Consider the following 25,543-nt stretch of genomic DNA (forward strand, 5'->3'; position numbering starts at 1 on the left):
TCTTTGAGCTGGAGGAGGGAGGACATAATCTTGTCCAGCGTGGGATAAGTGCGAGTGCTGGGGGTGGGAGTCATGGGTGAGTGGCTGACCTGGGGATTATCGTGCGAGTGGGGGGGGTTGGTGTTCACACAGGGCTCCGTGGTGTCGGCGTACGGGATGGTGTTAGGGAGGAGAGAGGGTATTGGGGCGATGGGAGTGGATGAGGTACGGAGTAGGTCGGCGGCGTAGAGGAGGGCATTGGTAGCGGGCGGAGAGAGCGGGGTGGAAGTGGAGTGTATGTTGGTGGTGATGGGGGAGCCTGAAGGGTAGTGAGGGCTGAGAGTGGGGGGGGGAGATGGGGTTGGGGATGGTCCTGTCGTGGGGAGGGGGAGTTATAATAGGTGTGATGTGCTCTGCGTGGTTAATTAGCGGGTGGTAGTGGGGACTGAGAGTGGGGGGGGGGACAAAGGGTGGGATTTGTCGTTATGCGTGTCGTTCTGGTGCTGATCTAGGTTAGAGGGGTTGTGGGTGGGAGTTGTTATGTCAGGGGAGAGAGGAATGGGAGTGGTATGTGTGGGGGTCAAAGGGTTAGTGTTAGAGGGGCGGCTAGTGTATGAGGGGGAGAGGTTTGTGACTGTGATTGAGGGGTGTGGGGTGGTAACAGCAGGTGGGTTATTGACTAGGGTGCTGGGGGTAGAGGTGAGGTGCTTGTCGATCTGATGCTGAGCTAGGTTAGAAGGGTTGTGGGTGAGGGCTGTGACGTCAGGAGTGATAGTGCTGAAGGAGTTATGGGTGGAGGTCCGCAGCTTGGAAAGGTGCTCTTTGAACTTGGGGAACAGGTTGTCTAGTAGTTCCAGGTTCTTGTCTGTGGATTGAATTAGGACAATCCCGTTATTGTAGATAGTAATGGTGGTTCTGCCAGGGAAGAGTTGGGATGGTGTGACGGAGAGAGTTAGGCCATGAGCGGTTTTCCTGGTGGTGGAGACGGTGAGTAGGGTGAGGAACGCTTTTCTCCATTGAGCTCTGCGTGAGGTGTGGAAGATGATATCAATGTTCAGGGCACCATTGACCGGTGAGAAGTAGGAGTCGGCAAAGGGGGTTTCAGGGTGGGACCTCAGGAAGTTGTGTTTAAAGCGTTTAGCGGCTTTTTTGGTGAGAGTGAATGGGTAGTTGATTCTATATGTGTGCTTGCCGATGAGATCCATGTTGGGATGGCTGTATAGGTGGGTATGGGAGGAAGAACGATAGTAATACACATATGCAAAGAACAACTGTCAACCGTGGGTTACATAGCACAAGAGTGACACTAGTGAGCGGCCAAAAATATAGGAGGTAGCAGTGAGTGGGTGCAGCTTACAAAAATGTACAAGATATATGAGGTAGCAATCAGTTAAATGGAACCAAAGTGACACTAGTGAATGGCCAAAAATAACCAGAATGTAAGAGGTAGCATCGGTGTAATCCAGGAATAGAAAGTGAATGGGTGCAGCTTACAAGAATGAACAAAATATATGAGGTAGCAATCAGTGCATAATAGGGATAAAAGTGAGATGGGTGCAGCTTACAAAATATACAGTATACAAATAGGAATAAAATACTAAAGAGATACTGGAACCAATATAGGTGCAAACAAAAATGCTACAATAGACAAATATGACACTAGTGAGCAACCGGTAAAATATGAGATAGCGATCAGTGCACTACCGGTGAGGAAAAAGTGAAAATGGGTGTAGGTTACACAAAATGTATAAAATACCAGTAGAAATATAATACTGCAATAAAAGGCAGACACTTAATCACACGAAGATTTAGATACAGAGCTATGTAAAGTCTGTGGTAGGTGAGATTGGTCTAAAAAGGCCAGTTCTTAGGGTATGTTCAGATAGTGGGAATGACTAGTCCATGATGGCCGCCAAAGCGAGAGAGAGAGACTAGCCCAAGATGGCCGCCAAATAGGGGAGATCGAGACGATAGTCCTCTTTTAGGTGTTGTTGCTTTTAGAGCAGGGGAGGACAGTTTCAGTTTCTATATGAGCAAGCCCAGTTCCAGCTTGCTGGGAGGGAGCCTTATCTCTGTTCTGCTGATCCCGGACCGCGTTGGTATGAAGCCTCATGGTCATCTGTTGGGCAGGAGGGCGATTTATGACTCCAGTTTATGGCCCCAGCCATATTGGCCAATGGTGAGTGAAGAGGCCGCAAAGCCCGCGAAAATGCAAAGCCTACAGTGCATTCAGGGCATAAAATGAAAGACCGGCACGAGTGTTTGAATTAGTAGCTTTGCGTGCAAAAATTCCGGGCAGAAAGTGAGAAACCGGCATGAGTATATATTGAAAAACGTTTTGAAATAGTTTACCTTCTGGGTCGTCAGGCTGCACTAACGCTGCTTCGAGTCAGGCATCTCCAAAGCAGAGCTGCGCAGTGGCCGCCCAGACACGCAAACAGGGCACACCGGAGACGCTCTAACAGCCAATTGCTCCGTTTTCGATGTTCAACTGGGAGGGAGGAAGGAGGGAGGCCCTTTCCTGCAGATCCCCTGCCCAGCTCTCCTGTGCAGAAGCGGGCAGTCGGGGGCCGCCTTAATTTCCACGTCTCCTTTATTGGGGAATCCTCAGGCTTGGGGAGAGCTGGCAAGAACTGTTCTCCACGAATGCCCAGGCTTGCAAAAGAAGAAATGCAGGGTCGTCTCCGCCCGCCACCTACACTGTCCGCCTCCTCCGGCGTCGCCGTGATGCGCGGGACTCAGCCCGCAGCGAACAGCCAGGCGCAGAGCCCAACGGGCGGGGAAGCCCTCGCTCGCCCGCGTTCGGCTAGTCCGCCATGCCTCTCACCTCCTCTGCCTCCACGACCGCGGGGCGCCTACTTCCTCTGATGTCGTCGTGATGCGCAGGAATCAGTCCCGGAGCGAGCAGCCAGGCACAGAGCTCAGCGGACGGGACAGTGTGCACAGCTCCCAGCGCGAGCAGGACACCGGGGGTCTCGGCAGTAATTACAGGCGGGCAGGACCATTCCGCAGTGGGGTGTCCGTCGTACTTCAGGCGCCAGCAGTGATCCTGGTCCGGGTCCACTTCAGCGATGTCCCGTAGGCAACCACTGACTTCGCTTGGTACACCAGTCGCCCACAGCGGGCTCTAGGCAGCAGGCATCCGTATCGAGTTCCGCAAACTGGTCAGCGGGGAGCCCAAGGTCCGAGGAGGAAGGCGGGAGTGACTCGGTCTTCTCCTGCGGGTCTCAGCCTCCAGGCAGGTCGGGGATCCTCAGCAGGTTTCATCCAGGCAGGTAAGCAAATCCAGTTACTTGTTTCGATCCAGTTGCTTGTAGATCCAGTTACTTTTGTGTAGCTTTGCTCAAGACGGTGCAGCTCGGAGCTAACGGGGATAAAAACCAAAAAGTTGCATCCCCAGCACAGGAGCTCTTACCGAGAGCTCCTACCCGGCGGCCATCTTGCTGCATGCAAGTTCCTAGTAGCAGAGAGATTGGGATCCTCCATGAATGAGAAAAAGTTTGGACATGCACAGAAAGCATCAGATAGGGTCTAGAAGCTCCATGGGAAATAAGTTAATGTACATTGGGTCTTACCTTCATGCTTTCGCTTATCTGTTTTGACACCGTCGACATTTCAGACGTCACATTAGCCATGCGTGACACTACAACAACACAAAAAGAACAAAATGAACCGGTCTATGATGTGGCGTACGGGAGGTAAACCTGAGGAGCATAAGATTATTGAAAATTACATTCTCATTTTATGTAAAAAAATAATATATATATATATATATATATATATATATATATATATATATAACACAAACGTGAAGCAGGCATTGAGAAGCATGAAACTCCAATAATCACAGCACTTGCACCCCTTCCCTATTACGGTGGACCAAAATTACAGTATAACCAGTAATGAACATCAAAGACCAGCATTTCTCAGTCACCCGCTTCAGAGTAAATGCTACCCATTTTTTTTTTCACTTCTCCAGTTATGCAATTATTACAATCTATTCCTTTAGGACAGACTAAAAGGAATACTCAACAGTTTAATTCCATATCTTAGAATTTACCTTTCCATGTAACACTAATGGCACTCACAAAGTTACAAACATCTTTGAGACCGACACAGGAAATTTAAAAGCTTCATAAACTATTAACAGTGATGTACAATGAATGTTTATCGGGTACCATGAATACCAAATAATAAAGTTACCTTTTTTGGGGACTGCTGGTGTGCAGGTTCTTCCAATTAACAGCCTGAGTATCCCTGCACCCAGCGGCATTATCACAACCTGCTTCTATAGTGGTTTCAAAGCAGAGCTTTGTGCAACCATACTGAAAACGCATGGCATTGTCATACGGACAAGCATTCCATCCCCAAGATTACCCTCTCTCATACTATTTGCCATACTCAACTTTTGGGTAGTTTCCATGGCTAATGTTGTTGAGAATGGGAAGCAAAGGGTATCAATAAGAGACTTAGGTCTAAGGACAGAGGTTCTGCAGCACAGTAAAATGTTCTTTATGCACTAGAAAATCTCTGTTCTTCTATATATTTATTGTAACCACAAGTGTAAACTGCGATAACCACTGAGGTTTAAAAGTTCTGAAAACACTCAAAAAAATCCACATTCACAGCAAACTGAAACTTAAAATCGCAAAGACTATACATGCCATTATCCATCTGGCGTGGGTGGTAGTGGCAAATGCTCGGATAGAGTCATTGGCCACAGAAATCACAAATACTTGGGCTAAAAAATGTAGATCTGTGATTCAGTTCAGATAAAAATCAGTTTTGATGTCTAAATTGTTTAGGGTTTTTCATCTCAGCCAAGGAGGTTTAGGGATGTGGGAAGAAAGTCAAAGGTAAGCCTGCTGTACAAACAGAGATTCTATGATCAATGCTGATCTTGTTGAAAGAGTTTGGCCACCAAGCAACGAATGTATGATGCTACAATCTATGCAATTACCACGCATGCCTTTACCACGCATTTGCTACACCGCATGTCTTTACCACACAGAGGTAAGTAAAATATATATATATATTATATAGGTCTTCTTCCATGGTAAATCCTTTGGGCGACTCGGAATCTAAATTGAGAATGTCCTCGCTCTCAAAACGCTTTCACCCTCTCTCCCTCTCGGATGTTATGGGGTACTGGATCTATGACAAAATATGACATTCGGGAGGTGTTACTTTCAAGAAACTCGGCACAGTGCCTGGCCACTGCATAAGTTAAATCCTTATTTTTGATGGCCCACATATGTTGTAATATGCGTTTATGAATTTGCAGCACTGTGCTGCCCACGTATCCCAAATTGCAACTGCATGTTAAGACATACCCAGCAAATTAACTTTTGCTTTTACAAACCGGTCCCAGGATGCTTGTTTCCGGTCTAGGGAAGACATGGCTTGGCAGTTCGGGCTGGACTGTTCCCATGAGGCACAGGATCAGACTGATTTGCATATAGCCATGTCTGAACTGGGGTGGCTGAGTGGGCTAAAGAATGGTGATGGATTAAACCCAGATCAGTTGACTGGGGGTGAGAGTTTGATTTGCTCAAGCGCTCCGTCCATCATCCCCTTTTGTATCGCTTAGGTCCCCTTCCTATGCAACGCAGGCGCGTTGCGTAGGCCGAGACCTAATGAAATATTTAAAAGAAATGAACAGTCAACAAGCTATGCGCCATTGGAGGATTTGCAGGTAATGAGTCTAGTTTCACTTGAAACTCACAGCAGAAGGCTATTGGCAGTGCCAGTCCTGTTTTGAGTGCAGCCATGGAGGGTGAGATATAGGTTTTAATAAAATGAAAAGATCTTAGCTAAAGTTAGACCTAATTAGGGACCCAATACATTAAGAAAAAAAGTTACAAAAGTGCTCCCATGGTATTCATCCATGCATTAACGCAGATTTAAAACTCATGAATTCACAGGAATTTACAGAAGTAGAACAGGAAACCACACTACATATCTAGGAGTTGCATTTTCGCATTGGCAACTACGCATGGGAGTATTTACTCATGCGAAAATCTGTTGAGCATTTGTAAGTACACATTCCTAACACTTTTTCCCCCACCTAGGAAAAGGGTTTACTTGTGCCCTTGTCATAAGTACATTTCCAACCTTTCCCAGTATGGGAAAAGATTAGAGACGTGTTTGTGGAAACCCTTAACCATGTACATTTCTGAGTGCATATACAAAGTACATTCCAACCCTGGAACTACCGCTTCCCACTGCTTCCAGCCCCAGCATTTAGTTTTGCAAAAAGGCGTCAAAATCTGGACGCTGCTTATATGAATCCTATTCTAATCGGAGAGGCGTTTATCAAAGCTCTGAAACCTCACTTCCGCCCTGACCTGCTGCTGAACAGGCAGGTTAGCGGTACAGTGTATCCTTCCCCCCCTGTATAAATGGCACTGTGGAGGAAGCGCAGCGGACGAGCGCAGCGGGAGCGCCGACTTCGCGCCGAAGTCGTGCCTAAGTCCTGCCCGTCTGCGCCCGTCCGCGCCAGAACGGGGCTAGGGGCCACTTCCTCTGCTCAACTAACCTCAAACCATGCCACCATTATCTCTTATGATTCCCAAACTCTGTTGAAACTTAGGCCGCCCGTCCTTGAAGGCTGCCTACACTCTATTGCACTCAGTAACCCCATTAATGCATGTACCCATTGTAGCTACCAACCTACGTGCCAGATAAAATATCCACAACCCACTAAAACATATCAAATGTTTCTATTAAATTGCCGCTCGCTTACCAAACATGCGGTTCAAATGTCGATCCTCTTAGAGGACAGCAGCCCCGATGCCATTTTTCTCACAGAAACATGGCTCAAAGAGGCGTCAGACCCTGATATCACCTCCCTTTTACAACAGGGATATTTACTACAAAGAGTCGACAGGCCAGAAGGCAGAGGAGGAGGAATAGGAATCCTCTATAAAAACCAATATCAATGTAGGATTAACGCAGGCTCTATATCTAACTGCGAAAGCATGCAATTTAACCTTGACCTCTCTCCTACGGCGACCTTTTCAGGTATACTTATCTACCGCCCCCCAAACCAAATGGGAGATTTTCTTGACTCTTTACAACTTAAAGTTGCTGACTTAGCGGTCACTAGCCCACACCTCACCATATTAGGTGATATCAACATCCATCTGGATAATTCAGACGATCCCTCAACCAAAGCCTTGTTAGAGAATTTGGAAGCTATCCAACTCACTCAGAAGGGTTTCGAACCGACACATGAGAAAGGCCATCTGCTGGATGGAGTATTTAGCAATGACCACAGATTAGTAGTAGGAACCCCTTTGGCCCTCACTTGGTCTGACCACTACCTGGTCCCCCTACGGTGGCAACACACCACCTCTGCCTCACCACCTCCGCGCACTCTGCTTCAGGGGAGAGAATGGACTAAGCTCTCTGTTGACAGGTGGACAGATGCCCTACTTACCAACATCCCACAAGTTATAGATGATCCAATTCTATTGTATGACAACTACTCTCAATGGGTCACCAAGGCCCTTGACGATGTGTTGCCACAAACAACCCTAAGGGAAAAAACTAAATCTAAGGTATCACCATGGTACACCCCCAAACTTAAAGAAATGAAAAGACACTGTAGGAAGTTAGAAAGAACCTGGAGGGCCACTCGCTGCAGTTCAGCCAAAATAAACCATCATGATGCCATAAAAGAATACAAAGCAGAGATTAACTCAACCAAGGCCCGCTTCTTTGAAGACAAAATTAATAACGCCCAGAACTGTCCCAGAGAAATATTTCACATCGCAAAATCTTTAATTGATATCCCATCTATCCCCCCTGACCCCAGTAAAGCACAATCCCGAAGTAACAATCAAGCAGAATATTTTTATAATAAAATACAATTAATTTCAGCGGCATTTGTCGCTCCAGATCTAGCTGACCTCGAAGCAACCATGCCACCCGGCATCACACCCCACAGACTGGTAGAATTCCCTCCAGTAGAAGTGGACGACCTGGAGCTTATCATAAAAAAAATTAAAACTGGATCCCCAAGCGATCCCGCACCCCCATGCCATTTAAAAAAAATCATAGATACAATACGCCCAGTTATTCTTAACATCCTTAATAACTCCATCACTACTGGTATAGTCCCCACGGCCTGGAAGAAAGCACAAGTACGAGCTCTTCTGAAAAAACCCTCTTTAGATCCAGATAACATGGCCAATTATCGTCCAATATCCTTGCTCCCCTGGGTAAGCAAACTGCTCGAGAGACACATCAACTCATCTCTCACCCATTTCCTAGAATCTAACAGCATACTTCACGATTCCCAGGCAGGATTTCGCCCCAGGTTGGGAACGGAAGCAGCTCTCTTGACAGTAACAGAATTAGCTAGGAAACAGATGGACTCGGGCGGCACTACAGCAATTATTTTGCTGGATCTTAGTGCCGCTTTCGACACTGTAAACACCACCATCCTCATTCACAGTCTTAAACAAATAGGGGTATTAGCAACAGCCATTCGATGGCTACAATCTTTCCTAGAAAATCGTTCTTTCCGAGTAGTTGAGGGCACCACACAATCCAGGTCCTGGCCTCTTAACCAGGGTGTGCCTCAGGGCTCATCCCTGAGTCCCACCCTTTTTAACGTATATATGCTCCCCTTGGCAGACATCGTTCACTCATTCGGCCTGGAGCTGGTCACATATGCTGACGATACTCAACTGATCGTCTCCGTGAACCAAACCATCGTTTCCTCGCCTAATCTCGAGGAATGTTTGGTGGCAGTTAACAAATGGATGGCCAGCTCTCACCTAAAACTTAATGGTGATAAAACGGAGCTGATGATTCTGGGAAATCCAAACATCCCCTGCCTGCTACCAAACTGGCCCCCATGCATGGGCACCCAGCCCCAGTCCAAACCTCAAATAAAGAGCCTGGGCATTTGGCTTGATGCCAATTTGAATTTCACCTACCAAGCAACAATCGTATCTGCCACTTGTTTTGGCTTGATGCGTATGCTCAGGAAAATACTACCACTTCTCCCCCCTCAAGCCCGCAGGATCATGGTGCAAGCTATCATCCTGTCCCGTTTAGACTACGGGAACGCGCTGTACCTAGGGGCCCCAGCCTCCACAACAAAGAAGCTCCAGGTCACGCAAAATGCAGCAGCCCGTCTCCTGCTGGGCCTAAACAGGCGGGACTCAGGGACTGCTGCCCTAAAAAAACTCCACTGGTTACCCATTAAAGCTAGAACACTGTTCAAATCAATGTGCTTTATGCATAGGGCTATGTGGAAAGACGCGCCAGCAATGATCTGCTCGCTGGCCATTCCATATCTCCCCCGCAGGTCGCTGCGTTCCAGCACAGCCTTTCTGGCTACCGAAAACCAAGTCAAACGTGCCAGATGGGGAGGCCGCTCCTTCTCTTGGAATGCAGCTAAGGCATGGAATTCTCTGCCAGTCTCCCTGCGTGGGGAACCTAATCTCCTAAAATTCCGGAAGGAATTGAAAACCCTCCTTTTTAAATAACTACATCGCCTTTACCTGTCCCCCAGTCATTTCAGCGCTACGAGGCCTCCGGGTTGTCTGCGCTTAATAAAACCCACTTAATAATAATAATAATAATAATAATAATAATAATGAGTATGCTGCCATAATTGGTCACCTTACTGCATGGCACCAAAGAAACTAGTGGATTATTATTATTTATTTTTAATATAAAAAGGACTGGTAGATTTATGAAGTATCCCGCCCAGTGAGGCAGTAGGTATTTTTGCCCTGTACTCACCCTGATTAGCATCACACCTTATCGGTTCAGGATTTACAACAGGCTGGTACTGCCCCTGAAAAGACAAATTGTATACATACGTTTACATTAACAAATGCAGAGATTAACAAAAGTAGATTAAACTTGTATTCAGTTCTGTCGATGCTTTTGAAATTGTGTTACCTACGGCATCTTCACAAAGCTCAGTTTTTAACATCCGAATAAACAGACACCAACTGCATAGGCAGAGATACAGGTAAATATTCTGAAGCATCAGACACAAAATATTAGCTTTTTTTTTTTAATGAATGTGCGACCAGAGGGTGACTTACAAAAACAGATGTTCAAATCAGACTTTGTGGAAAGGATCCATTGACACCATCCCACTAAAGTGTACACTGTGATAGAATAATCTATTTACTTTATGGACATTTCTGTGCTTACCATTTCTAAAAAAAAAAAACACCATCTAGAGAAGACGGAGGGTACACAGAAGTTTAGCAGTGGACTGAAAACACTGAAGGCACAGTGTACAAACAGAAATTAAAGAAACCGGGTCAGGATTTACCTTTAATATTATACTTTGTCTGGGGTGATCATGGGGCACTCTGTGTACATGATGTTTACTGTCAGGCTGGATATTGTGTGATAGGCAGTGAAATCTTCCAAGTTGAAGCGGGACATATCTTTAGGCTATTTTGAAGCTGCTCAGAGAGGTGGTAGTGCCTTTGAGGAGAGGAGCTAAATGATGAAAACTTACCTTTCTTATTATAGTTTGTATGCAGTAAGGATTATTATTATAGATCACACGCAATGCACTTGTAGTATTCTTACAATTGGGCATGCGCAGCTAGCGAGAGATGCTTTAGAATTAAATGTGTGTATTCTTTTGAATATGGTCCATGCATGGAGTGGTCAAGGTTCGAATGGCATCTTGTCAGTTGCCGTCCGATCACTGGACCAGGAGGTCGCTCCGTGTAGTGTGTGGAAAACCTTATAATAAATTCTTTATCGTCTGAAAACGGCGTCCTTTCACTTATTACATCTGGCGACGATCGGAAGCATTCCACCCACTAGCTCACCCATGCGATGTTTAAGCTTACCTGCTTACTGCTTTTGGGAGCAAAGTGATCTTCGTGGTCCAAGTTTCAACGGAACATTTGTGCATCGTGATCAGAAACAAGGGGCACTCTGCTTAATGTCGTGTTTCTTGTCGTTTGAGGTTGGTGGACTGGATTGATGCGGGCCGGTGGTTATCGGAGCAGGTTGAGACGACCCGGCGATGAAGAGCCCGCGACTGCCTGGCACTGAAGAGGTGTGTGCTGCCCCACTCAGCGTTTCTTGCTGCTCTTCTCCTGCCGCGACTGCCCGAGGCGACCCGGCGCTGAAGAGGTGCGTGCTGCCTGGCCACCACTTGAAGAGGAATGTAATCGATTGAAGCAGAACATAAGGGACCCTTTATCGTCCCAGAGTCCCCCACACAATCCAGTGTTTCTATTACATTACTAAGTGAATTTGCACATGAATCTACTTCTGTTTCAACACAGCCAATATTTATACGTTTTCTGTTGCTTCTACACACCCACTAAAAATGGCCTACTTTCTAACATAGAATGCAACACTTTTTAATGGCCGAGCAACCTGGAAAATGACTAATATGGTCCATTGAACCACATCTGAAGCAAAACGTTGACTGTCAATTCTGAATAATTTTCTGTGGTTTACCTTTCACATTAACAGTACATAAAGAGTTCTCTTGTTCTAAATCAGAAGACGACACTACGTTAACCCCCGGGGTTGCAGTCACCATGCATGACTTAGCTTGGAGCATCGAACGTTCGGCGATATCTAGCAAAGTCAATCACTTCAGTCATTGGTGGTTTCTTGCAACCCAGAATCCGTTCTTGGATTTTGCGAGATGCACAGTTGAACAGGAACTGGTTCCTAATTTAATCATCTGCTAACGGACCAAAACCACATGTGGTTGCCAATACCCTGAGAGCTGAAATATACTCTTCCATCTTCTCTTCCTCCAGTTGCTTCCTTTTATAAAAATGATGTCGCTCCAGCATGATATTAGGCTCATGAGAAAACTGTTTCTTGAGCCGTGCAATAGCCTCCAAATAAACATTCCATTGACTATCGCCAGAACGAGACTGGAGGAGGAATGGGTGCAATGCTATCTAAAATCCTTTGCGCTGCTTGACCCAGACTTCCGAATAGCAAAGCGAATTTCCGTGCAGGACTGTAACCCACAGCATCGGTAGCTACCAGGTGGTTTTCAAAAAGTCTAAACCATTCAGACCAAATGATAGCTGGTCTCCCAGGTTTGCTTAAGAATGGAGGAGGTTGTGTAAGCTGGTGTACATTGGCGATGACAGAGGAAAAATTAACTTTGTAAAACAAATCCCCAAAAACTTTTTAAAAAATAGGAATTTTTGCAAAAACCAACCCGGCCAAAGATCACAGTTGTTAATGGTCTCGGGAGGGTAAACTGAAAACAAGAATTAACCTCTTCAAGCCTATTTCAGCCCACTCCTAAACTTCAAAGAGTTCACCGCTCAAGTTACCCGTCGATCTAATAAAAGTTTATGCCCCCCCAGTTCAGGTGTACTTGAATTTTCATCAGTGAAGCAGAATTTTCAGTCGCAAGACTACGTCTAATGAACACAATGTAGGTAGCCTAATCCAAGATGGCCGCTACAACACGTCGTGTCAGCGCACCTACCACGAGAGACACGAAGATCTGGGGTGATGACGTGGTGTGCAGGGTACGAGCTGGAGCGGAGCAGAGCAGCATGAAGCGTTGAGGAGTGTGGTGTGATGCTTGGGAAGAGAAACTGAAATGAATGTTTATGTAGCAGAAAAAGGGAAAAACGTTATTGGGTGGAGAGATTTGGCTCGTATGGGTATGTACATAGTTCCTGGGGACGAAAACCAGATCAAAGTGAGGGTTTACCAGTATGTCCAGTGTAGTAGGGCGGATGTTGATGGTGAGTGATTGAAAAATGTATTTTCAGAGTTCAAATCTGTGTTCAGCGATCATGTTGGTTGAGTGAAAGGCATGGAACAACACATAAGGTTAGTACTGAAGGCCCAGCCCTTGGCTCATAAAGTGTGTTCCATTCCTAAGAGTGTCAGGGAGGAACTAAAGAGTATGTTACAAAGCTTATGTTCTAAGGGCATCATGCAAACCACTGATTTGTCTCAGTGGGTGTATCCCATTATGGTAGCGCGCAAGAATCCGGTGAAATCAGGCTTTGTGCGGACTTGCGTGCCCTTAATAAAAACATAATCATGGATTCCCACCCACTGCCCAGGATCTATGAGTTGTTGACAAACCTTGGAGGAGCAAAGTGGTTTTGTTTGATTGATCCAAGGTCAGCTTCCCACCAAGTGGCTTTGTCTGTCGAGTCTCAGGACTTGACCACATTTGTGACTTCTTTCAGTGTGTTCACATTTTTGCAACTACCTTTCGGTCTAGCATCGGCTGGTAGCGTGTTCCAGAAACTTATGGACACGTTATTTCATGATATCAAAGGGTTACAAGAGTTGGATGATATACTGATCTATGCAAAATCTTTGGAAGAACAGAACACCATTTTAAAAAGTGTACTGTCCATCCCGAGGTCCAGAGAGATGACAGTGAGGGATAATAAGTGTATATTTGCCGTGCCAAGAGCATACTTAGGACACACGGTGTCTTGTAACAGAATTAAACCCACATTTTAGGTAGTAAGGGCGATTGAAGAGGCAAAAGCACCTGCAGACAAGGACGCCTTACATTCGTTCCTCTGTCTGGCCGAATATTATGTCAGATTCGTACCTTGTTATGTACAAACGGTAGACCCATTAAGGGTGTTGCTTAGAAAGGGCCAGAGTTTCAAATGGACAGAGGAGTTGGATGTAGGGTTTAGAAAAGTAAAGAAATTGATCGTAACAGGGCAAGCATTACATGCATTCAGGGATGATTGAGTTTTCCTTATTACTGTGGACACCAGCATTTACGGGCTTGGTGCTGTGCTTAGAGTGGAATGTTGTGAATGGACTGTGGCGTTTGCGTCAAGGTCACTTGAGCAGTTTGAACAGCAATGTGCTCACAACAGAGCGTGCGTGTGGGTTTTTCAAAAGTTTAAGATGTATGTTTGGGGACCTAATTTTGAATTGTTTACCGATCATAAACCCTTGGTTTATATTTCCAATAAGGTCAACTACAATAGCATGTCTGCTAGGCCCATGAGACTGGTGTCCAAACTTCAAGAATATAATTTTACTGTAAAACATATTCAGGGCAGAAGATATTTTCGTGCTGACTGTTTATCCAAAATGCTCATGGAAAAGGAGGACGAGGAGGATTCATTGGTGGAGGACATCGAGTATGTGGCCGTAGTAGATGCTGTGCATGAATATGAATCGGTGTTATCTGAGGATGGTTGGAAGGTAGTCTGTGAGAGTGACCAGGTATTGCGAAAGGTAACTGAATACACTAACCAAAGCTGGCCTGATCCAAGATGTTTAGATGGAGATCTGTGGATTTTCGCTCAGGTGTGGGAGGAATGGTCAGTGGAAAATGGTATAGTACGTCGGGAGGACAGATTTGTTCCACCCGCTGGGTTATGCTGTACTATTATAAACAAAGCACACCTTGGGCATCTTGAATCTACCAAGACCGGAATGAAAATAAAGAACAAGTTACTTACCTTCGGTAACGCTTTTTCTGGTAGATATAGTATCTGCCTGTGGATTCCTCACCTTGTGAATATCCCCCTTGCGTCAGCAACATTCGGAAATTCTTTTGTAGCTTTGCGCCGACGTAGACGACGTCATAGAGGTACGGCATCGCACGCGACTCCGCTGACGTCACCGACACTACAATAGGCCCACGCCGGCGTGATGACATCAGTTCCGCCCTTTTTTCCGTGCCTTCGAGGCACACGGACGGACCAATGACAGTAGACATATACACAGTATACGCAGTACAAATATCAAGGTAACACACAGTCTGAAGCAAATGCAATAAAACATTTGAAGTAAACAACTCCTTGACAATAAAGTAAATACATTACAGTAACACTGGTATAGAACAGTGGACAACGGGGAGGCGGGTGGGTCAGTTAGGAATCCACAGGCAGATACTGTATCTACCAGAAAAAGCGTTACCGAAGGTAAGTGACTTGTTCTACTGATAGATACATCTGCCAGTCGATTCCTCACCTTGTGAATAGAGTCCCACAGCAGTCCCCACTCCCGGAGGAGGGTGTCCACTCCTCTACACCAGAAAATCCTGGAGGACAGAGCGCGCAAAGTGGCCTTCCCTCCTCATCTCAGTGTCCAAGCAATAATGCGTTGCAAAAGTGTGGAGGGAGGCCCAAGTCACCGCTCTACAAATGTCCTCAACCGGCACACCTCTAGAAAGTGCAGAAGTCGAAGACTTAGCTCTAGTAGAGTGAGCTCTTATACCCTCTGGAGGATCCTTACCGGCCAAAGAGTAGCAGATTATTATACAGAGGATGATCCATCTTGAAAGAGTCCTTTTATGTACCGCTCTTCCTTTCTTGCAGCCGGCAAACCCAACGAACAGCTGGTCATCCAATCGATAGTCTTTAGATCTATCAAGGTAAAAACTCACCGCCCTCTTGGGGTCCAGACGGTGTAGCCTCTCCTCCTCCTTGGAAGGGTGAGGGGGAGGATAAAAGGTAGGAAGGGTAATAGATAGACCTAGGTGCCTAGGTGAAAGGGAGACACCACCTTAGGGAGAAAAGCAGCCCTGGTCCTAAGAACCATTCGATCAGCATGAATGGTCAAGAACGGGGCCTTGGAACTAAGAGCTTGAAGCTCACTTACCCTCCTTGCTGAGGTGATCGCAACCAGGAAGACTGTCTTAAAAGACAAAAGCCTCATGGGACACTTGTGCAAGGGTTCGAAGGGAGAACCCATCAAGTAGGTTATTACAAGATTTAAATCCCACTGAGGAACAATAAAAGGAGTAGGAGGGAACTTATTTGTGAGGCCCTTCAGAAATCTCAAAACCACAGGAGATTTGAAAAGAGACGGCTGGTCCGGCAAACAGAGAAATGCAGACAATGCCGAAAGATAGCCCTTCAACGTAGCCATAGCAAATCCTTGCTGCGCCAAAGAAAGAGCAAACTGTAGTATATCAGATAAATGGGCTTTCAAAGGATCAACAGATCTCTCCCCACACCAAGAGACAAATTTAGCCCATCTGTAAGAATAAATGGACTTAGTGGAGTCACGCCTAGCTGACAATATGACATCCACCACGTCGTGAGGGAGAGAAAAAGAGTTCAGGTTGCCCCGTTCAATCTCCAAGCATGAAGGTGTAATGTCTGGAGGTGGGGGTGTAGAACCTGCCCCTCCATTTGAGAGAGGAGATCTGCCCTGAACGGGAGACGGAGCGGTGGGCGAGAGGAGAGGTGGAGAAGATCCGTGTACCACACCCTTCTTGGCCAATCCGGAGCGATCAAAATAACTTGGGCCCGATCTTGGCGAATCTTCCTCAGAACCTGAGGAATCAAGGGTATGGGAGGAAACGCCTAAAGGAGTCTTGAGTCCCAACTCAACTGCAACGCGTCCCCCAAGGATCCCCACATCGGAAACTGGAGGCTGCAGAATGACGGGCAGTGAGCATTCTCGCGAGTGGCGAACAGGTCCACCTGAGGAGTTCCCCACGTCCGAAAGACGTGACGAACCACCTCCACTCGTGGTCGGCCGAGAACTGCCGACTGAGACTGTCTGCATGCACGTTCAGAACTCCGGCCGGATGATTTGCCATCAGACAAATCTGGTGGTCCTGAACCCAGGACCAGCGGCGCAGAGCCTCCCTCCAGAGACACTGCGACCCCACTCCTCCCTGCTTGTAGATATACCACATCGCGGTGGTGTTGTCCGTCAGGACTTGCACCGACAGACGGCGAAGGGAAGGGAGGAAGGCCTTGAGCGCCAGACGTATCGCCCTCAATTCCAGAAGGTTGATGTGAAACAACCTTTCTTCTGGAGACCAAAGACCCTTGACCTCCAGATCTCCCAGATGAGCACCCCACCCTAGAGTGGATGCATCCGTTATCACTGTGGCCACCGGAGGAGGTAGATGAAAAGGCTTTCCCTGAGACAGATTGCCTTCCACACCCCACGAAGAGAGATCCGCTGCAGTTTCTCTGGGGATCCCGATCGACTCCCTGAGATCTCCGTTGTGTTGATACCACTGCCTGCGGAGGCACCACTGGAGCGCCCTCATGTGCCAGCGTGCATGGTTGACCAACAGAATACAGGAAGCCATCAGACCGAGCAGGCGAAGGACCTTCAGGACTGGAACGACCGCTCCATTGTAGAATAACGGAATCATTTCTGTATGTCGCGAATCCTTTGAGGTGGAGGGAATGCACGACATACAGTTGTGTCCAGTACAGCACCTATTAACAGGTTGCGCTGGGAGGGCACCAGGTGAGACTTGGGTACATTTATCGAAAAACCCAACCGGTACAACAACTGAGTTGTCTCCTGCAGATGCTGGAGCACCTTCTCTGAGACTCTGCCTTGATCAGCCAGTCGTCCAAACAGGGGAATACTGGAATCCCCGACTGTTGGACCTGTCTGCTTCTGGGAGTTCCCTGCCTATAAGTTATTTATTTTGTCCCCTTTTTGCCTCCAAGTGTTTCTATGTTTTATTTTATGACCACCAGAATTTTTCTTTGTTGTCGTCCAGGGGGGCTAGGTGTCCCTTGATACTGTTATTCCATTTGCTCTGTGGGCCTAGTTTCCCTCAGGAAAATCACAGTTCATAGAGACCTAAAATGGTGGCTGGCAACTGACAAAACTGTCACTTCAGTGAGGCTGACCCATTGGAATGTATGTAGAAAGTTCTGGAATCTTCCAGCACCTTCCAGAGGTCAGGGTCCAGCCTATAAATAGTCCAGAACTAGGGCGGCCATTTGGTGATGACGAGAGGGAGCTCGAGGGGAACCTGAGTAGGAGTGAGGCGATAGAGTAGAGAGATAGGCGCACTGAGAAGGGCTAGATTGACCCCTGGGTCGGCTGTTCTACTTTGAGGACGTCATCCCCGGTCTACCGACTGAGCCCTACCGGGATTTATCTCCCTCAGTTCCCAGAACCTTTTTGGTGAAACACTTGAGAAATTAGTTAAGGAAGCCTCTGGTTTAGGATAGACTGTCTAATTTGATCTACCTTAACCTTTTCCCCCCTCCCCCCGCCTTAGTGATCCTACCTGAACGGTTGCTTTGGAAGAAGGTGAGGGCTGGCCTGGGAAATCACTGTACTTCTCCCCTGGGGTTCGTGACGCTGAAACGAACAGCGGAAGAATTCTGCCGGTAGTGGCAGCCCACCGAAGTCCCTGTGGTCAGACCGCTACTGTTGTGACAGGGGGCCCCCGCTTAAGAGACCCAGCGAGGAGAGCCCGGGTTGAGGACAGCAGGATAGCGGGGCTGGAGAGAGGCAGTGGGTGCAGCGTGTGACGGCCGGAGTGAATCCGGAAGAAGAAGGAGGCCGGCGTGAGCACACGCCCCTCTGACGCCTGCAGTGAGGGCGGGCCGGGTGACAGAAAAGAACGCGGAAGCAGGGCAGCGGAGCTCCGACGCAGCCGGCTGTAGGAGGCCTGAGGCGTGGGAGCCGGAGCGGTCGTAGCGCTTCTGACTTGTGACTGAAGGACTGGCCGGGACGAGATCCAGAGTACCCGGTAAGACGGTGAGGTGACGAGTGGGGCCCCAGAGCCTGAGTGGGCCTCACCAGTACCCCCGGAACTGTGGTGGGAGGAAAGAGACTGGAAGCCCCATTTACCGGCGATAAAGAGTCCAACAGACTATCGTCAGCAGTTCAGAGTGAGCAGGGCTATTACCGTAGGCAGGAAGGTGCGAGACGCCAGGATACCTCAGCTGGGTTTGAGGAGTGTGAGTTTCTGACATATATTGAGCAAACTGAAAGGCGAGAGACTAGGAGAACGGCAATATAAACAGAGCTGATCAAGTGAGACTGAGTAAACTGGCAAGACGTACATACTCGTATCGGGGCAGTTTAGATAGGTGGGGCCAGAACGATTAAGAAAACACTTCAGAGACAAAGGTTTACATGCATCTGTAAGAACATCCTGCCTGCCTAGTTACCCGAACTGTGAGACCCCGGTGAACCAGTAAATATACTTCTAGAGGGGTCATTGAGAGTTTGAAAGTATTGGATACCCTTGAATGTAGTACAGAAGACAAACGGATTTACTGCTAAAGATAGAAAATTGTGCTAGAGTGTGTAATTTAGCCTATGTAAGAACGTTTCTATCTTCCACAGGTTATTGTACTGTAACTGGTAATGCTGAAAGAAATGTTTTAACTAAGCAACATTTGCCTGGGAACCAAAAGTCTAGGAATACTGGGGAAGTGTACAAAGGTGGTAATCTAAAAAGTGATCTTAACTGTAAATGTGATACCGAATTTGAAACTCTGCTAAGAGTCATAAGTGAACCAAAATCTTTTATAAAAAGGAACCGGTATTTTTCCACTTTGGTGTGGTGTCCTTATTTTGGTGGTAAAGCGCTGGGTTACTGTGGGTGAGATTGTAAGCACTACACGATTGCCTTGGAGTTCAGCTAGAACCGCTCTGTGCCAGGCTACCCTATGTAGTCTAGAAAATCTAGGTCTAACACCGACCTTCTGAGATGTGCTGCCACCACCGCCATCACCTTGGTGAAGACTCGAGGCGCAGTAGTAATTCCAAAAGGAAGGACCGCAAACTGATAATGTTGCGATCCCACCGTAAAACGGAGATACTTCCTGTGCGACTTCAGGATTGGGATGTGGAAATACGCATCCTGCAAGTCTAGCTGCACCATCCAGTCTTCTTCCAACAGCGCTTGAAGAACCTGTGCAAGGGTGAGCATCTTGAATTTCTCTTGTTTCAGATAGAGATTCAAGATCCTGAGATCCATGATCGGACGAAGCCTGCCATTCTCTTTGGGTATCAGAAAATACCGGGAATAGCATCCCTGGCCCCTTTCCTGCTCTGGGACCACCTCTATCGCACCCTTTCTTAACAGTGTCAGCACTTCCTCCTGTAAAAGTAACAGATGTTCCTCTGTGCAAAAACCTTGGCAAGGAGGGTAATTGGGAGGAAACTCCCGAAAGGGAAGGGCATACCCATTTTCTACGAGATTGAGAACCCAAAGATCTGATGTAACCGATTCCCAATCCCGTAGAAAGTAGGTAAGCCGACCCCCACCGGACCCACATGATGCTGAATGGTGGATCTAGGGCTGCTTTTCTGTGGCTGGGGGGTTGGGGGAGGTAGAGGAGGAAGAGGCTTGATGACCTCGAGGCGGAGCCCTTTGTTTTCCCCTATAAGACCTGTACAAGGGATTCTGCTGCTGCTGCTGCTGCTGGCCTTGCCGATAGTTGCGAAAGGAAGAGCGTCCAAACCCTCTGAACCTCTTGGCCGAAGAACCTCTGACTTGAAGCCCTAAAGATTTGGCAGTAGCCCTGCTGTCTTTAAATCTTTCTAAGGCTGTATCCGCCTTTTTGCCAAAGAGACCAGATCCATCGAACGGCAGATCCAGCAAAGCAGCTTGAACATCTGCTGAAAAGTCTGAAGATTTCTGCCAAGCCGATCTCCTTGTGGCAACCGCAGTGCCCATGATACGTGCCGCAGAGCCTGCAGTGTCCAGTCCACTTTGTATGACTTGACGTGCCGCTGCCTGTGCGTCTGATAACACCTCCTCAAAATCCTTCCTGCTGTCATCAGGAATCTTAGGAGCCAAAGAACGCATTGTATCCATAAGGGCGTGCACATACCTCCCCATAAGGCAAGTGGCATTAGTTGACTTCAACGCCATACTCGCAGAGGAGAAGGTCTTTTTAACCACCTGATCTTGTTTTTTGGCATCTTTATCTCCAGGCACCTGTGGAAACGCACTACCAGTCTTTTTGGATCAGGCTGCTTGTATGACCAGACTCTCAGGAGAAGGATGTGACATTAGAAAAGAAGGGTCTTCAGGTGCAACCCTATACCTTCTCGCCACACTCTTGGAAACCGCCGGTGCTGACAGTGGCTTTTTCCATACCTCCATAATAGGCTCCGTTAAGGCCTCATTAAACGGAAGCAATGGTTCCACCACAGAGCAGGGTGAATTTAAAACTTCTGTTAGAAGATAGGACTTAAACTCCACTGTGGGTAAAGTCAATTGCAGAAGTTCCGCCGCCTTCCTCATAACCACATGATAAGGCTGGACGTCCTTTGAAGGCGCATCAGAACCGGATGGTAACTCCCACTCTGGAGAAAAATCCAGGCCACTAGCATCAGCTAGATCCTCAAAACAGTCATCCTCCAGTTCACCTTCCTCCATATCAGGATGTGACTCCATATATCTGCGCTCTTCCATAAGGCGCTGTGCCTCTCTCCTGGACCTCTCCTTAACACGCCTCGCTGCCGGATCCACCAACAACTCCGACGGAGCCGGAACCGACGTCGGTATCGAATCCGATGGTCCAGTGGGCTGCCCTCGAGGTTGATCTGGAACGGGCGACGCCGGTACCGGCGACCTCGGCGGAGCCGGGTATTGCCATGGCGGCGTCGGAGCCGGCATGAACGGCATGAAAGGAGCCCGGAGCATAGGAGTGAGGGACTCCTAAATTGAAGGCCAGAGGACCCATGGGACCCAAAGATGTACCAGAGGGGTACCACGCCCTTGAAAAGACGCCATACATTGCGTTTAAAAACGCCAATGGGTCCTGGCCTGGGGCTGGGAAGGGTGGCTGAAAACCCACAGGCTGGTCTTGTGGAGGGTTCGGATTCGGCTCTTCGGTAGGCGCAGAATCCACATCCACATTAACTTCTTCCTCATCTCGGGCCGGGGACGGCACCGGAGACGGATTTGAAGCCCGAGTCGGCGACTGTGCTTGCGACTCCGAAGGCGAAGCCTCACCTTCCTGATCCGAGACACCAACGTGACCACCTTGGAACGTACCTTCTTCGGTGACCTCGACCTCGAGCCCAACTCCTTACCGGAATGACGCCGGGACTCATGTCTCTTCTTCTTATGTCTCCTCCTCGACTTCGAAGCATGGTCTGAAGCGGACTTCAAAGACGACTCCTCTCGAGACCTGTATCTTGACTTCGATCTCTACCTCGCCCTTCTCGAACGAGATCTCGAAGATTTTCTTCCCTTGTCACCCTTCAGCTTTGCCACCAGAAGTTTGGTCTCTCTTTCCCGCAGGGCCTTCGGGTTCATCTTCCGACAAGATGAACATCCATCCACATCATGGTCAGAGCTTAAACACCATATGCAGTCCTCGTGCGGGTCCGTGATAGACATCATTTTCCCGCACTCCCTACAGGGTTTGATGCCGGTCTTCTTTGTCGACATCACGTTGAAACAAAGAAGCAGAAAAGCGAAGATAAAGGCAACAAAGTCACCAAATAGCTACTGAGATTCCCCGAAACCGTTAGCGTCGACGACGCGGAAAAAAGGGAACTGATGTCATCACGCCGGCGTGGGCCTATTGTAGTGTCGGTGACGTCAGCGGAGTCGCGTGCGATGCCGTGCCTCTATGACGTCGTTCACGTCCATGCGAAGCTACAAAAGAATTGCCGAATGTTGCTGGCGCAAGGGGGATATTCACAGGTGAGGAATCCACTAGCAGATGTATCTATCAGAAACAACATTATTGGTGGCCCTCTTTGGATATTCTGGTTAAAAATGTGATTGACAATTGTCCTGAAGGCCTTCTTTCTGATCGGCATCGGCGGACATTGAAAACTCCTTTACATCCAACAGAGTTCCCTAATGCGCCTTGGGAGAAAGTAAGTCTAGATTTTACATTGCTCAATCACGAAAAGAAATGTCATTTTAGCTGTGGATTGTTTCTCTAAATGGATGAATTTCAGTTTTGTAGAGGCACCAGATACCGAGGCTACCATCACATCTTTAAATAAGATATTTGTTTGTGGGAGTGGTGGGCTGGGGTTCCAGGGTCCTTGTAACAGACAATGGCACGCATTTCATTTCAGAATTGTTTTTTATGTTTATAAACAAGAGGGATATAAAGCATCAAAAAGTTGCATTGTACTCTCCTACATCTAATGGTCTGGTGGAAAGGGGGAATAAGGTTGTGAAAGAAGGGATACAGACTGCATTAGCGTCTGGCTTGGATGTAGGCGAGTTCATTGAACAAAAAGTTTGGAATTACAATACGTCTCCTCACTGCACTACTAGAGTGTGTCCTCTTACCTTGTTGAGAGGTAGAGAGGCACATTTTTCTCTGTTTCCAACGAGGTTGAGTGAGATGTCTGGTAGTAGCAAAATGAACTTGAAGTAAGTGTCTGACAGGGTGTCCTCGAAACAAACTCTTATGAAGAGAAATTTTGACAAGAATCATTGCTTTAACAGGGAGGTTGTTTTGGTTTTAATTAAGGAACCAATCAAGAAAAGGAGAGTCTAAATTTTCGATGCCCGAGCGGGTGACTAAGGTCAGCAAGAGGTCTGGTTTCGTAGGAAGTAAAGGATGGTGGAACAGGGGACAACTGGTGAAAGTTTCCCCTGAGCAAGCTGATATCATGCATCATAGAAAGAAGTGTGTTGACGATGATCTTGATTGGGGCATTGGTTACAGATGGAAGGATCTGTCCGTTCTGCTCAGATTCAGAAGGATGCTGTTACGTGCCCTAAAAGTTCTAACAAGGGCGTGTCATTAGGAGACCAAAAAGGTTTGAGGACTTTCCTAGATAATAGGGATGTAGTTTCTCAGTTTTTTTTCTTATTAGCAATTGTTGGAATCAGCCCTTTTAGTATGGAAATTCTGTTTTTATTTTTTGTAAGGGGGAAGGTTTTGTAGTATTGTTACAATTGTGGTTTGCACGGCTAGGGCAAGATGCTTTAGAATTAAATGCGTATATTTTTTAATATTGTCCGCGCATGGAGTGGCCACTGCTCGGGGTTCGACTGGCATCTCGTCATTTGCTGTTTGATCACCGGACCAGGAGGTCACTCAGTGTAGAGGGTGGAAAACCTTATAATAAATTCTTCATCTTCTGAAAACAGCTCCTTTCACTTATTACAGCACTCTCCTGCAAATGAATGTAGGGTTCAGATTATTAAAAGTTGTTTTTCTTCAAAGACTGCTGTGAGAAGTTGGCCTGATATATGCTGTCCTCAGTTCTGAGGGCACCTTGTATCAGTCCAAACAATCTTTATGTTGTCAGGTTGTAAGTCAACCTTATTAGACAAGCTATCCTAGGGGTAGCATGGACTAAGCAGCCTTAAAGGCTTAACTCAAGAGGTCGTGTTAAGCGAGCTGTTTTACCAATCACAGTCCTGTAATATCAAATGAAAGGACACCACACAAGTATATATTATAAAAATATATGTATTTATTACTCAAAGTAATCCTCAGTACTCTTTATGAGCAAAGAGGCACACGCGTTTAAACAAAAGCACAATATAACATATGAAAGTTGCACAGTTATGGATGAGCCCTAGGGGCCACTCAAACCATATATTAAGAAAGTGGTATAAGAGATACCAATCGAACAGTGGTCAGGCCTAGGGCCTGGGGAATCGCTGAGAGCAGTCAGGACTAGCAATGCTGAAGTCGAGAAAAGCCCGCGGGATTCGGGTGCAGTGCTTAAAGTGCACGCATGCACCAATGCAAAGTCAATGGTGCGTAAAAGTTAGAAAGTTACTGTGTAAGGATACTTCCGCTTAACCTAGAAGGACAAAACTCAAGACACATACACTAGAGGTGTGCACCAGTGTGGGAACACCGGCGTTGCAATGTTACCTCACCCACGGGAAGCGGGTGCATAGGGTCGAAGTTGTGACGGGTTTCGTCACGCAGGTTGTTGGTGCTTGAAGCTGAAGATGCTGCAGGCGATGGGAAGGAGAAGTGTCCGGTGTGATCCAAGGGTGGATCGGAGTCGTAAAGTACCTGAAAGCAGAGGGGACAGAGTCTGGGTCACTCAGCAGTGACCAGGGTGGAACCAGGACGGAACCAGGCAATGTCAGGCGCAATCAGGTGGTTGTCGAGGAGCTTCTCTCCGCTGCCACGTGGGCTCTGGGGCATCTGCGACGTCCAGGAGCAGGTTACGATCTGTCCCACGCAGGTTCTCGCTGTCGGCGCAGTCGGCTTCAGGATTGGAGCAAACAACACTTGGCAAGAGCAATCCACGCAGGACTGGAAGATGGCTTCTCACTCGGACCAGGAGGGTCAGAGCGGGTGCTCCTTTTCAGGGGAGCGGGTGCAAGTCTGGAGCAACCAGAATCACAAGTCGTATTTAGGTTTTCGTCGGCACAGGGGCCACAAGCCAGCTGGCAAGTGACCGGGTGTTGGACCTAGATTACCCAAGCCTACATATGGTAGCTTGGCACAGTAGTGGTCTACAGCTAACTCCAGGCGTTGGCTAAGTACTTACACAGCTTACCCACAGTAACACATTGATGAACCACTAAAATAAAGACACAACACCTTTGTTTGCAAAAATACCGTTACCTTTTATAAAAATAATATGGCTCTTTGGATTTGAAAGCATACAGGTTATCACATCAATTGCTTTTAGGAATAAACATTGCACTTTTACTAGAGAAAATAGTTTTCACTCCTCCAGCTGTGGAAAAAGCAGTAAACCATATACTTTTATCAGAATTCAGCAGTACATTCAGAGAACTTCTTGGATAATTAATTGAAGCTCCTAGACTTCACACTCTACAGGGGTATTTTGCATTAATACACAATGACATCAATAACTCTTTACTACAGCCTACCAATTCATTGGTTATGTTAACACATCTAGGGTTACGTTGCCTAACCCCTTC

At 47.2% G+C, this 25,543-nt stretch overlaps 1 protein-coding gene across 1 annotated transcript in view; it reads right to left on the bottom strand.

Annotated features, from left to right (window-relative positions):
* NSL1 (NSL1 component of MIS12 kinetochore complex) overlaps positions 1 to 25,543 on the bottom strand; it is a 149,876-nt gene that overhangs the window by 23,158 nt on the left and 101,175 nt on the right. Inside the window, exons 4-5 of the mRNA XM_078649753.1 lie at positions 9,742 to 9,796; positions 3,555 to 3,622 (exon numbers count right to left, since the gene is read on the bottom strand). Coding sequence (XP_078505879.1) covers positions 3,555 to 3,622; positions 9,742 to 9,796 — 123 coding nt within the window. The remainder of the gene's footprint in view (positions 1 to 3,554; positions 3,623 to 9,741; positions 9,797 to 25,543) is intronic.

This window comes from Lissotriton helveticus, chromosome 6 (assembly GCF_964261635.1).
Source record: "Lissotriton helveticus chromosome 6, aLisHel1.1, whole genome shotgun sequence".
In the NCBI taxonomy this organism is placed as follows: Eukaryota; Metazoa; Chordata; class Amphibia; order Caudata; family Salamandridae; genus Lissotriton; species Lissotriton helveticus.